We start from the raw sequence: 13,406 nt of genomic DNA on the forward strand, positions 1-13,406 counted from the left end.
TGGATATCCATATGCAAAAAGAATGAACCTGGATCCATACTCTGCATCATAAATTAAAAAGAATACAAAATGGGGGCGCCTGGGTGGCTCAGTCAGTTAAGCGTCTGCCTTGCTCAGGTCGTGATCCCAGGGTCCTGGGATCGAGCCCCATGTCCAGATCTCTGCACAGTGGGGAGCCTCCGTCAGTCTGCTGTTCTCCCTGCTTGTGCTCTCTCTCTCTCTCTGTCAAATAAATAAATAAAATCTTAAAAAAAAAAAAAAAGAAAATGGATCACAGATCTAAACGTGAGACCTAAAACTATGAAACGTTGTTTTTAAACTACAAAACTTCTAAAAGAAAGCATGAGAGAAAACCTCTGACCTTGTGCTAGGCAACGATTTCTTAGATAGGAACACCGAAAGCAAGAATCCATAAAAGAACAAATGGATAAACTGGACTGCATCAAAAAGAAAAACTGCTCTTCAAAAGACACTGTTGAGAGAATGAAAAGTCACAGGCTGGGAGAAAATCTTTGCAAAAAAACCGGTGATAAACTATATCTAGAATATATAAAGAATTCTCAAAACTCAACAAATAAGAAAACCACCTAATTTTTAAAATAACAAAGAATTTGGACAGTTCAAAGAAAATACACGGATGACAAATAAGCACATAAAAATATGCTCAACATTATCTTATTAGGGACATGTATATTAAAACCATAATGATATATATACTACATACCCATCAGAATGGCTAAGATTTAAAACTGACAATATTAAGTGTTCATGAATATACAGGGAGAAATTAGAACTCCCATACACTGCTGGTGGGAATGGAAAATGATGCAACTACTTTAGAAAGCAATTTGGTAGTTTCGTTATAAGGGGATATAACGAAACATGAGACTTATGGGTGATAGATATATTAACTGCCTGAATCACAGTTATGGTTTCCTAGGAGTATACATATGTCAAAACTATCAAATTATACACTTCATATATGTGCAGTTACCTAACTAAAGCTATTGGGGGGGAAAAGCTCTATTACAGGAAAAAACATCTAAAATACTGGCTGAGACACAGATGGAAAGAAGGATATGAAACAATACAAGATGAAGCTGGGGACCGTGGTGTTTCACGCTAGAGCAATGAGAAGTAAAAGCTAAGCTTTAAGCAAGGGGGTAACATGAAAAATATAATTTTTTAAAAATATATGATAATTATGGTTGCAGCGTAGACCAAGATTCTGGGAGGTGGAATGACAGGGAAAACCGTCCTGAGGTTATTTCAGTATCCTAGGAGAAAAATACTGGTAACCTGACCTTGGGTGAAGGCATAGAAGAGAAGCAGAGTCAACAAACACATCGGGTGTGCCATTTTCATGACGAAAAGTATAGTGGAAATTATAGCTCTTTGGCTGAGAGTACTCAACAGTTCTCTGTCTTCATGAAAAACATATTTGTGAGATGAGTAGCTCTATAACAGATCAGTGTTGTGTGGTACAGCACTAGACAAGATGTGCACATATTACTACAGTAATATACATATAAAGGCTTTATATTTATACCACGGTCCTACCTTTACAATCCATGCCAAGTTGTTCAATTAGCAACAAGCAACTCCTAAAATCAAAGCAAGGCAACTTGCAATCCTCTGAAGATGTTCCAGATGACAGAGTTAAGTCATCAAGGTCATCCGTAAAATTAATTTGCTTTTTGACCTACAAATAAATAATAATTTCAAAATGTCCCCCAAATATTTATAAAATATACTAAGTGTAGAGGGATGATAAATACCCATCTTCTTATAAGAGCAAAAACATAGGTACTTTTTTAAAGAACTGATTTTTCTCAAAACAACCTTTACCAATAACTAGTGTTTCTGAATAACTTTTTCACAACAAATAGAAATTCTTCTATTTTGTCACTATACCTTTCCTAAAGTAATTTTTTTTACCATGGAATAATATTTCTGATAAATATTATTTATCAAAATAATATAATAAAGTAAAAATTTAAAAATTAATAAATGAAATAAAATTATATATATATTTTTTACCTCTTTCTTTTCCTTAGATGTTTTCTTTGCAGGTCTAAAAAAAAAACATTCTTTTCAGGCAAATATTAAATACTTAAAATACAAAGAATATCTAAATCATATTTAAACATATTATTAATAATATTAACAAAACATTAAGATCAAATTGACAAAAAGGAAAGGAAAATCATAACGTTACTTACATTATTTGATACAAAGAAATATACCACATTTTTTGTTGTCATTTTCAATAAAAACAAGCTTTTACTGGCTCTAAAACCTATTTGGAGGGGCGCCTGGGTCGCTCAGTCATTAAGCGTCTGACTTCGGCTCAGGGCATGATCCCGGAGTCCTGGGATCGAGCCCCACATCACACTCCTCCCTGAGAGCCTGCTTCTTCCTCTCCCACTCCCCCTGCTTGTGTTCCCTCTCTCACTGGCTGTCTCTCTCTCTGTCAAATAAATAAATAAAATCTTTAAAATAAATAAATAAATAAAACCTATTTGGAGAGTTCAAATTAAATTCTTATATGAAAGAAACCCTTTTTTAATAATCATGATATTAGTGTTTTGAGGATTTACTGTGCAACTAGTATGCATTATTATGAACACTTCACTACGTCTTAAAGGTATTTTAAGCCTCACAACAATCTTATAGATGTAGGTAATTATATTAGGTATTTTACACAGGAAGAAAATGAGGCACAGAAATAAGTAACTTCCCCAAGCCCATACATCTGGTCAGGAGTAGACCCAGAATTCAAATCCAGGATATCTGCCTTCAAAACATGTGTTTTACAACATGTGGTGAGAGTAATATTTAAGTGTTTCTAAGTAATATGACAGCAAATAAATCTATTAACATTCCATTCCTACCTCTAAGTATAAATAGTGATTTCTGAATCTTACACATATTTTTTTAAAATAAAAAGACTTCATACCTAGGCGATATTTAAAATCTACTTTCAAAAAACTAAAGATTTGCTTCTTCTAAAGAAGTTCATCAATGGGCTTTCATTTATTCATTCAACTGTTTATTCACGAACACACACTTCCTGAGCACACAATATGTGTCAATGACACTGTTGGTACAGGAACCACGGCTTTTGTAATTAGGAACTTTATCCAAAAGTAATAATCTATGATAGATTAATAGTTTTTTTTTTGCAATTGTAAATAAATAAAATCTTTCCCCTTTCCCCAGATCTAAACAAATATTAACTTAATATAACCCGATACTTCAAAGTCCCTAACAAAACCATAGCTATTCATGATACTGTCAAAGGCACTGAATATCTAAAATCATCAAGGAATGATTAGTTCTATTCAGAATGGCCTAAGTGTTTGTATATTTACTATCATGTATTTTTTAAATCTATGAATGATAGTATCTGCACATTCGATTATATGAGAATACTCCACTGTGGAACCAGTTCTGAATAAACAACTTCTTGCCCCAAAACTACATGAATAGGAGTACTAGGACTATTACTATAATCTTTAAAAGATAATGTAATACAATCAATAAGCTTTCTAATATTTGGAAATGCCAACAAAATTAAATTAAATAACCACGTCTATCTCTATTGAATCATTTCCAGCAGCATACAAACTCACACTAGGAGGAGTTAAGATGGCGGAGGAGTAGGGGTCCCCTTTTCCAGCTGGTCCCCTGAGTGGAGCTGGATAGGTACCAGACCATCCTGAAAACCCACGGAATCAGCCTGAGACACAGGAAGATACATCTAGATCTCTACAAATGAACATCTCCAGCACTGAGTATTGAGATACGAAGTGCGGAACCATGAATCCGCCCACAGATATCGGAAGATAAATGGAAGAGGGAGGGAGCCTCCACGCTTGGGTGCCGGAAGCGGTAGCCACCTGCAATGGGGAACGGGTGGACTCGTGGACCGTCACCCGGGAGAGAGCAGAGACCATGAGCCTGGGCGTCCAAACTGAAAACCAGAGCTCCAGAGCGCTCACTGGAACCGGACTGAGTCCAGGAGAACGCGCACGATCAGTCTGAAAACTGGTGCTCCGGAGTGCGCATGAGCACACTGAAACGGAGCCCGGGAACGCAGGCAGGGGCGGCTGGCGCTGTTAGAAACAAAAAGGACAGAGACATGCCGGCCCTGGAAGCGAGGGCTGGGACGCCGACGGTGGGGTGCACAACCCAGAACGATGCAGGGTTTTTAGCAGCACCAACAAAAACAGAGTTAAAGAGGCCAGAAGAGCTCAGTGGAGAGCAGACTGCGATCTCTCTGTTCTGAGACAGAGGCTAGGATTCGGCCACTGCTGCTCTCTCTGAAGAGCTACAGAAAACCGCCAGGGAAAGCTGCCAGAGAACAAAAGCCCGGAAATATCAGCTCACATTGTGCCAATCCCCATCCCCCCTCGCAGGGGACAGGGAGACTCTACCCAAACACGGTTGCCTGAATATCAGCGTGGCAGGCCCCTCCCCGAGAAGGCAGGCTGAAAAATCAAGAATCCCACATCCCTAAGGTCCCTATAAAACAGGAGCACACTGCCTGGGTCCTGGTCAATAATTTGGGCTCTGGGCAACCCCGCAACCTCTCCTCATCAGAATGATGAAAAGGAGAAATCCCCCCCAGCAAAGAAAAGATAATGAGTCTGTGGCCTCTGCCACAGAACTGATGGATATGGATATAACCAAATTATCAGAAATGGATTTCAGAGTAACAATGGTCAAGATAATGTGTAGACTTGAAAAAAATATTAACGAAAATATTAACGAGAATATAGAATCTCTAAGGGCGGAAATGAGAGCGAATCTGGCAGAAATTAAAAATGCTATGAATCAAATGCAGTCAAAACTAGATGCTCTGACGGCCAGGGTAAATGAAGCAGAAGGACGAATTAGTGAATTGGAGGATGGGATGGTAGAAGAGAAAGCTAAAACAGAAACTTTGCTCAAAAAAAATCCAATCTCAAGAATGTACGTTATGGGAGATTACTGACTCAATGAAACGTTCCAATGTCAGAATCATCAGCATGCCCAAGGGGGTGGAGAAAGAGAGAAGTCTAGAAGAGGTATCTGAACAAATTTTAGCTGAAAACTTCCCTAATCTAGCAAAGGAAACAATATTTGTGTCCAAGAGGCAGAGAGGACCCCTCCCAAATTCAATCACGACAAACCTACGCCACGTCACGTCATAGTGCATTTTGCAAATATTGGATCCAAGGATACAGTATTGAAAGCGGCCAGGGCAAAGGAATTTCTCACGTACAAAGGCAAAAATATTAGGATTACGTCATACCTGTCTACATAGACCTGGAATGAGAGAAAGGGTTGGGGGGCATTTTTAAAGCTCTTTCAGAGAAAACCATGCAGCCAAGGATCCTTTATCCAGCAAGGCTGTCATTCAGAATTGATGGAGAGATAAGGACCTTCCAGAATCTCCACACACTGACCAATTTTGAAACCACGAAATCAGCCCTACAGGACATATTAAGGGGGGGCTCTATAAAACCAAAAAGGCCCCAAGAGTGATACAGAACAGAAAGTTACAATCTATAAAAACAGACTTTATAGGCAACATGACATCATTAAAATCATCTCTCTCAATAATCACTCCCAATGTGAATGGCCTAAATGCTCCCATAAAATGCCACAGGGTTGCAGATTGGATAAAAAGGCATGACCCATCCATTCGCTGTGTACAAGAGATTCATTCTGAACCTAAAGACACATCCAGACTGAAAGTGAAGGGATGGAAAACCATTTTTCATGCCAATGGACCTAAAAAGAAAGCTGGGGTAGCAATTCTCATATCAGATTGAATTTTAAACTAAAGACAGTAGTTAGAGGTACAAAACGACACTATATTATTCTTAAAGGATGTAGCCAACAAGTGGATATGACAATTATAAATATCTACACCCCCAACAGGGGAGCAGCAAGATACACAAGCCAACTCTTAACCAGAATAAAGAGACATACAGATAAAAATACGTTAATAGTAGGGGACCTCAACACTCCACTATCAGCAATAGACAGATCACCTAAGCAGAAAATCAACAAAGAAACAAGAGCTTTGAATGCCACACTAGGCCAGATGGACCTCAAAGATATATATAGAACACTAAACCCCAGAACAACGGAATACTCATTCTTTTCGATTGCACGTGGAATGTTCTCCAGAATAGATCATATGCTGGGTCACAAAACAGGTCTCAACCGATACCAAAAGTCTGAGATTATTCCCTGCATATTCTCAGACCACAATGCTTTGAAACTGGAACTCAATCACAAGGAAAAATTTGGAAGAAACTCAAACACTTGGAAACTGAGAACCATCCTACTCAAGAATGATTGGATAAACCAGGAAATCAAAAATCAATTTAAACAATTTATGGAGACCAATGAGAATGAAAACACAATGGTCCAAAACCTATGGGACACTGCAAAGGCAGTCCTAAGGGGAAAATACATAGCCATCCAAGCCTCACTCAAAAGAATAGAAAAATCTAAAATGCAGTTTTTATATTCTCACCTCAAGAAGCTGGAACAGGAACAAAAGAACAGGCCTAACCCACGCACGAGAAAGCAGTTGACCAAGATTAAAGCAGAGATCAATGAATTAGAAACCAGGAGCACAGTAGAGCAGATCAACAGAACTAGAAGCTGGTTCTTTCAAAGAATAAATAAGATCGATAAGCCACTGGCCAGACTTATTCAAAAATAGAGAAAGGACCCAAATTAATAAAATTATGAATGAAAAGGGAGAGATCACAACCAACACCAATGAAATAGGAAAGATCATTAGAAACTTTTATCAGGGGCGCCTGGGTGGCACAGCGGTTAAGCGTCTGCCTTCGGCTCAGGGCGTGATCCCGGCGTTATGGGATCGAGCCCCACATCAGGCTCCTCTGCTGTGAGCCTGCTTCTTCCTTTCCCACTCCCCCTGCTTGTGTTCCCTCTCTCGCTGGCTGTCTCTGTATCTGTCGAATAAATAAATAAAATCTTTAAAAAAAAAAAAGAAACTTTTATCAACAGCTTTATGCCAATAAATTAAACAACCTGAAAGAAATGGATGCCTTCCTGGAAACCTATAAACTACCAAGACTGAAACAGGAAGAAACTGATTTTTTAAACAGACCAATTAATTATGAAGAGATTGAAGCAGTGATTAAAAACCTTCCAATAAACAAGACTCCAGGGCCTGATGGATTCCCCAGGGAATTCTACCAAACATTCAAAGAAGAAATAATACCTATTCTCCTGAAGCTGTTTCAAAAAATAGAAACAGAAGGAAAACTACCACACTCATTCTATGAAGCCAGTATTACCTTGATCCCCAAACCAGGCAAAGATCCCATCAAAAAGGAGAATTACAAACTGATATCCCTGATGAATATGGACGCCAAAATTCTCAACAAGATCCTAGCTAATAGGATCCAACAGTACATTAAAAGGATTATCCATCCTGACCAAGTGGGATTCATCCCTGGGATGCAAGGGTGGTTCAACATTCGCAAATCCGTCAGTGTGATAGATCATATCAACAAGAAGAGACTCAAGAACCATATGATCCTCTCAATAGATGCAGAAAAAGCCTTTGACAAAATACAGCATCCTTTCCTGATTAAAACACTTCAGAGTGTTGGGATAGAGGGTACATGCCTCAATTTCATAAAAACCATCTATGAAAAGCCTACAGCAAATATCATTCTCAATGAGGAAAAGCAGGAAGCCTTTCCCTTAAGATCAGGAACACAACAAGGATGCCCACTCTCACCACTATTATTCAACATCGTACTAGAAGTCCTTGCAACACCAATCAGACAACAAAAAGGGATAAAAGGTATCCAAATTGGCAAAGAAGTCAAAATGTCTCTCTTCGCAGATGACATGATACTCTATATGGAAAACCCAAAAGAATCCACCCCCAAACTACTAGAAGTTATAGAGCAATTCAGTAATGTGGCGGGATACAAAATCAATGCTCAGAAATCAGTTGCATTTCTATACACGAACAATGAGACTGAAGAGAAATTAGGGAATCCATTCCATTTACAACAGAACCAAAAATCATATGTTATCTCGGAATTAACTTAACCAGAGATGTAAAGGACCTGTATTCTAGAAACTACAAATCACTCTTGAAAGACATTGAAGAAGACACAAAAAGATGGAAAAATATTCCATGCTTATGGATCGGAAGAATAAACATGGTTAAAATGTCTATGCTACCCAGAGCAATCTACACTTTCAATGCCATCCCGATCAAAATACCAACGACATTTTTCAAAGAACTGAAACAAACAGCCCTTAAATCTGTGTGGAAGCAGAAAAGACCCTGAATCTACAAGGAATTGTTGAAAAGGAAAAACAAAGCTGGGGGCATCATGTTGCCAGACTTCAAGCTATACTACAAAGCTGTGATCACAAAGACAGCATGGTACTGGCACAAAAACAGACTCATAGATCAATGGAACAGAACCCAGAAATGGACCTTCGGCTCTGTGGGCAACTAATCTTTGACAAAGCAGGAAAAAACATCCGGTGGAAAAAAGACAGTCTCTTCAATAAATGGTGCTGAGAAAATTGGACAGGTACACGAAAAGAATGAAACTTGACCACTCTCTCACACCATACACAAAGATAAACTCCAAATGGATGAAAGACCTCAATGTGAGACAGGAATCCATCAAAATCCTAGAGGAGAATATAGCCAGCAACCTCTTTGACACTGGCCACACGCCTTTTTTCATGAGACATCTCCAAAGGCAAGAGAAACAAAAGAAAAAATGAGCTTGTGGGTCTTCATCAAGATAACAAGCTTCTGTACAGCAAAGGAAACAGTCTAAAATTTAAGAGGCAGCCCAAGGAATGGAAGAAGATATCTGCCAATGACACTACAGATAAAAGATTAGTATCCAAGATCTACAAAGAACTTCTCAAATTCAATGCATGAGAAACAAATAAACAAATCAAAGAACAGGCAGAAGATATGAACAGACACTTTTCCAATGAAGACATACAAATGGCTAACAGACACATGAAAAAATGTTCAAAATCATTAGCCATCAGGGAAATTCAAATCAAAACCACATTAAGACACCACCTTACGCCAGTCGGAATGGCAAAAATTGACAAGGCAGGAAACAACCAATGTTGGAGAGGATGTGGAGAAAGGGGATCCCTCTTACACTGTTGGTGGGAATGCAAGTTGGTACAGCCACTTTGGAAAACAGTGTGGAGGCCCCTTAAAAAGTTAAAAATTGAGCCCCTCTATGATCCAGCAATTGCACTACTGGGTATTTACCCCAAAGATACAGACGTAGTGAAGAGAAGGGCCATATGCACCCCAAAGTTCGTAGCAGCATTGTCCACAATAGTTAAATCGTGGAAGGAGCCGAGATGCCCTTCAACAGATGACTGGATTAAGAAGTTGTGGTCCATATATACAATGGAATATTACTCAGCCATCAAAAAGAACAATTTCTCAACATTTGCTGCAACATGGACAGGACTGGAGGAGATAATGCTAAGCGAAATAAGTCAAGCAGAGAAAGACAATTATCATATGGTTTCACTCATTTATGGAACATAAGTAGTAGGAAGATTGGTACGAGAAGAAAGGGAAGAAGAAAGGGGGGGTAAACAGAAGGGGGAATGAACCATGAGAGACTATGGACTCTGGGAAACAAACTGAGGGCTTCAGGGGGTGAGGGAATGGGATAGGCTGGTGATGGGTATTAAGGAGGGCACATATTGCATGGAGCACTGGGTGTTATACGCAAGTAATGAATCATGGAACTTAATATCAAAAACTAGGGAAGTACTGTATATGACGAACATAATAAAAAATATTATTATTAAAAAAAGTACTTTAAAAGCTCCCATCTTAAAATAGAAAAAGAAAGAAAATCCCCTTCAATTCCACATTCTTTTTCAGGTATCTTCCATTTCTCTGTTACCTTTCCCCGTAAAAATTCTCTAAGGAGTGTTTATACTTATTCATTACAGTCCAGCTTCCATGGTGACTACTAACTGCTCCTTGTCAAAGTCACTTGTCCTCATCTTATCCTATCAAGCAGTGTGTCTGATATACTTGAGTGTTTCTTGCCTTAGCCTGTACCGACACTACAGTGTTTTATTTCCTTAAAAAGTAATCACTGCTAGAATTCCTTCAGAGGGAAATAATTTATAGATTTTACCTTCCTTCATCTTGATGCATTTCACTTAAAGGGCTGTCATCATTCACTTGTAGTGGACAATAAGTTGGGGAGTCAACCTTCTCAAAGCGTGGTGTAATCAGAGATTCTTTTGATGTCCATTTTTCATTTTTATCTTTTATCCTTGCTTCCTTTAAACTCAAACGAGGATCACTACTTTAAAAAATCCAGTTAAAATAGCCATTAAAAAGCCAATTTTTTTAAAAGATTTTATTTATTTATTTGAGAGAGAGAGAGAAAGAGAGAGCGTGAGCACAAGCAGGGGGCGCAGCAGGCAGAGGGAGAAGCAGACTCCCCACCGAGCATGGAGCCCCACGTGGGGCTCAATCCCAGGACCCCGAGATCATGACCTGAGCCAAAGGCAGACACTTAACCTTAGACTGAGCCGCCTAGGCGCCCCAAGCTAATGTTTCCTAATAATTTTACCATAAAGTATAAAAATATCAATTTTTGTAAAATCCTGTTGCCCGTCTCAATTCATTAATTAATTCACTGAACAGTTATGAAGTCCAACCATTTGTAAGGAAATATACATCCCTTGCTTCAAAGACAGATAAATATACAATTATAACACAATGTCATTTGTGGGGACAAAATTGCCATGCACCTCTTTGTAGGAGCTGTGGAATCAAGCACCATATACCAAGGGGCCTAGGAAAAGTCTTGCCTACCATGCATCAGATAACAGGCACACTCACTACAGTCTCAGCTATGGACCTAGCAATAGCCCATAAATTGGCTCCAGCCCCTTCCTCTCAGCCACATCCAGGAGCCCCTGGAAAACACTGTCTTAGATAATCACCCATGAATGACAAAGCTTTTTTGGAAAACCAGATTTCCTGCAGAAAAGTTTCAGCACACCACCGGAGCAAAAAAAAAAAAAAAAAAAAAATTCAGATTTGGACACACTGGAAAGGTAGTCATTAAAGACTACTTCAAATGCAAAGACAGCAATGCAAAACTTCAAAGAATATAAAAAGTCAAGGAAATGTGACACCACCAAAGGATCACAATAATCTTCCAGTAATCGATCTCAAACACATGGAGATCTGTAATGTATCAAAAAAAGAATTCAAAATGGCAGTTTTAAGGAAACTCAATGAGCTACAAGAAAAAACAAAAAGCCAACTCAGGGGTGCCTGGGTGGCTCAGTCAGTTAAACGTCTGACTCGATTTCATCTCAGGTCATGATCTCAGGAGCATGAGATCCAGCCCTGCATTGGGCTTATGATCAGTGCAGAGTCTGCTTATCCCTCTGCCTTTGAGAATCCCCCTGCCCCGCTCACACACATGCTCTCTCTAAAATAAATAAATAAATAAAATCTTAAGGAAAAAAAGCCAGTTCAATAAAATGAGAAAAACTCTATATCAACAAAATGAGAAGTTTTAATAAAGAGTTGGAAGGGCACCTGGATGCCTTGGTCAGTTAAGTGTCTGACTCTTGGTTTCGGCTCAGGTCATGATCTCAGGGTCGTGGGATCCAGGTCCAGGTCTGCTAGAGATTCTCACTCCCTCTCTCTGTCCCTCCCCTGACTTGCTCTTTCTCCTTCTCTAATAAATAAAAAAAATTTTTTTAAAAAGACCTGGAAATAGTAAAAAAGAACTAAACAAAAATTCTGGAGCTGAATAATATAGGGAATGAAATGAAAAAAAAGCAACAGAAATCAATGACAGGAAAATAGATCCCCCAAAAATCTGTGAATTTACAATTTTCAAATTTTAAAACTGTCAAATGATCCAATCAGTGGAGAACAAAGAAAAAAGCATGAAAAAGAGTGAGAAAAGCCTATGTGATTATGTAATACCACTAAAAGAAACAATGTGTAAATTATTGCAGTTCCAGAAGGAGGAGAGAGGGATTAAAAAAACAAAGCTTCAAGAAGTCATGGGTGAGAACTCTCAAACCTGGGGAAACATTTGGACATCTAAGTTTATGAAGCTCACACGTCACCAAACAAACTCAACTTAAAGAGATATTCTCCCAAACACATTATAATAAAACTGTCAAAAATCAAAACCAAAGAGAGAATTTTAAAAGCAGCAAGAGAAAAGAGGCTTGTCACCTACAAGTGAACCCTCATAAGGCTATTAGCAATTTCTCAGCAGAAACCTTACAGGCTGGGAGACAGAGGGATTACATATTCAAAATGCTGAGAGAAAAGAACTGCCAACCAAGAATACCATACTGAGCAAAATTATCCTTCAGAAATCAAATCAGTAAGTTTGATACACATTAATATAATGAAAAAAATTACATGATTATCTCAATATGTGCAGACCAAGCATTTGACAAAATTCAACATCTTTTCATGATAAACACTCTCAATACAGTGGGTACCAAAGTATCACAGCAGCAATGTCCACAAGAGCCAAACTGTGGAAGGAGCCGAGATGCCCTTCAACAGATGAATGGATAAAGACGATATGGTATATATATATAATGGGGTATTACTCAGCCATCAGAAAGGATGAAATCTTACCATTTGCATCGACGTGAATGGAACTGGAGGGGATTATGCTGAGTGAAATAAGTCAGTCAGGGAGAGGCAATTATCATATGGTTTCACTCATCTGTGGAATATAAGAAACAGTGCAGAGGATCATAGGGGAAGCGAGGGAAAACTGGAAAGAAATTAGAAGGGGAGACAAACCATGAGGGACTCTTAACTATGGGAAACAAACTGAGGGTTGCCGGAGGGGAGATGGGTGGGAAGATGGTGTAACTGGGTGACAGGCACTAGGGAGGGCACTTGTGATGAGCACTGGGTGTTGCATGCAAGTGATGAATCACTAAAGTCTACCCCTGAAACCAATAATACAATATATGTTAACTAACTTGAATTTAAATAACATCTAAAAAACAAAAAAGAAACAAGTAACATCATGAAAAGGCAACCTACAGAATGAATGAAAATATTTGCAAGCCATGAATCTGAAAAATGGTTAATATCTAAAATATATAAGGAATTCATATAATCTGACAGCAAAAAACAAATAATTCAATTAAAAACTGGGCCAAGCACCTTAATAGGCATCTTTCCTCAGAAGATATTCAAATGGCCAACGGTACCAAAAAAGGGGCTCAACATCACTATTCATCAGGGAAACGCAAATCAAAACCACAATGATATACCTATCACCTCACACCTGTTAAAGTGGCTTTCATCAAAAAGACAAGAGATA

The 13,406-nt window shown here is 38.6% G+C and overlaps 1 protein-coding gene across 18 annotated transcripts in view; it reads right to left on the bottom strand.

Annotated features, from left to right (window-relative positions):
- ANKRD26 (ankyrin repeat domain 26) overlaps window positions 1–13,406 on the bottom strand; it is a 124,137-nt gene that overhangs the window by 58,007 nt on the left and 52,724 nt on the right. For 15 of the 18 annotated variants that reach the window (XM_087857588.1, XM_087857589.1, XM_087857586.1 and 12 more), the window contains 3 exons: window positions 10,206–10,379; window positions 2,041–2,074; window positions 1,561–1,702 (listed from right to left, as the gene is read on the bottom strand). In XM_087857588.1, the coding sequence (XP_087713714.1) occupies window positions 1,561–1,702; window positions 2,041–2,074; window positions 10,206–10,379 (350 nt within the window). The remainder of the gene's footprint in view (window positions 1–1,560; window positions 1,703–2,040; window positions 2,075–10,205; window positions 10,380–13,406) is intronic. The other 3 variants (XM_087857587.1, XM_087857585.1, XM_087857592.1) reach the window with 2 other exon arrangements.

Source organism: Ursus americanus, chromosome 31 (genome assembly GCF_024610735.1).
Source record: "Ursus americanus isolate L20-20 chromosome 31, mUrsAme1.1.p, whole genome shotgun sequence".
Lineage (NCBI taxonomy): Eukaryota > Metazoa > Chordata > Mammalia > Carnivora > Ursidae > Ursus > Ursus americanus.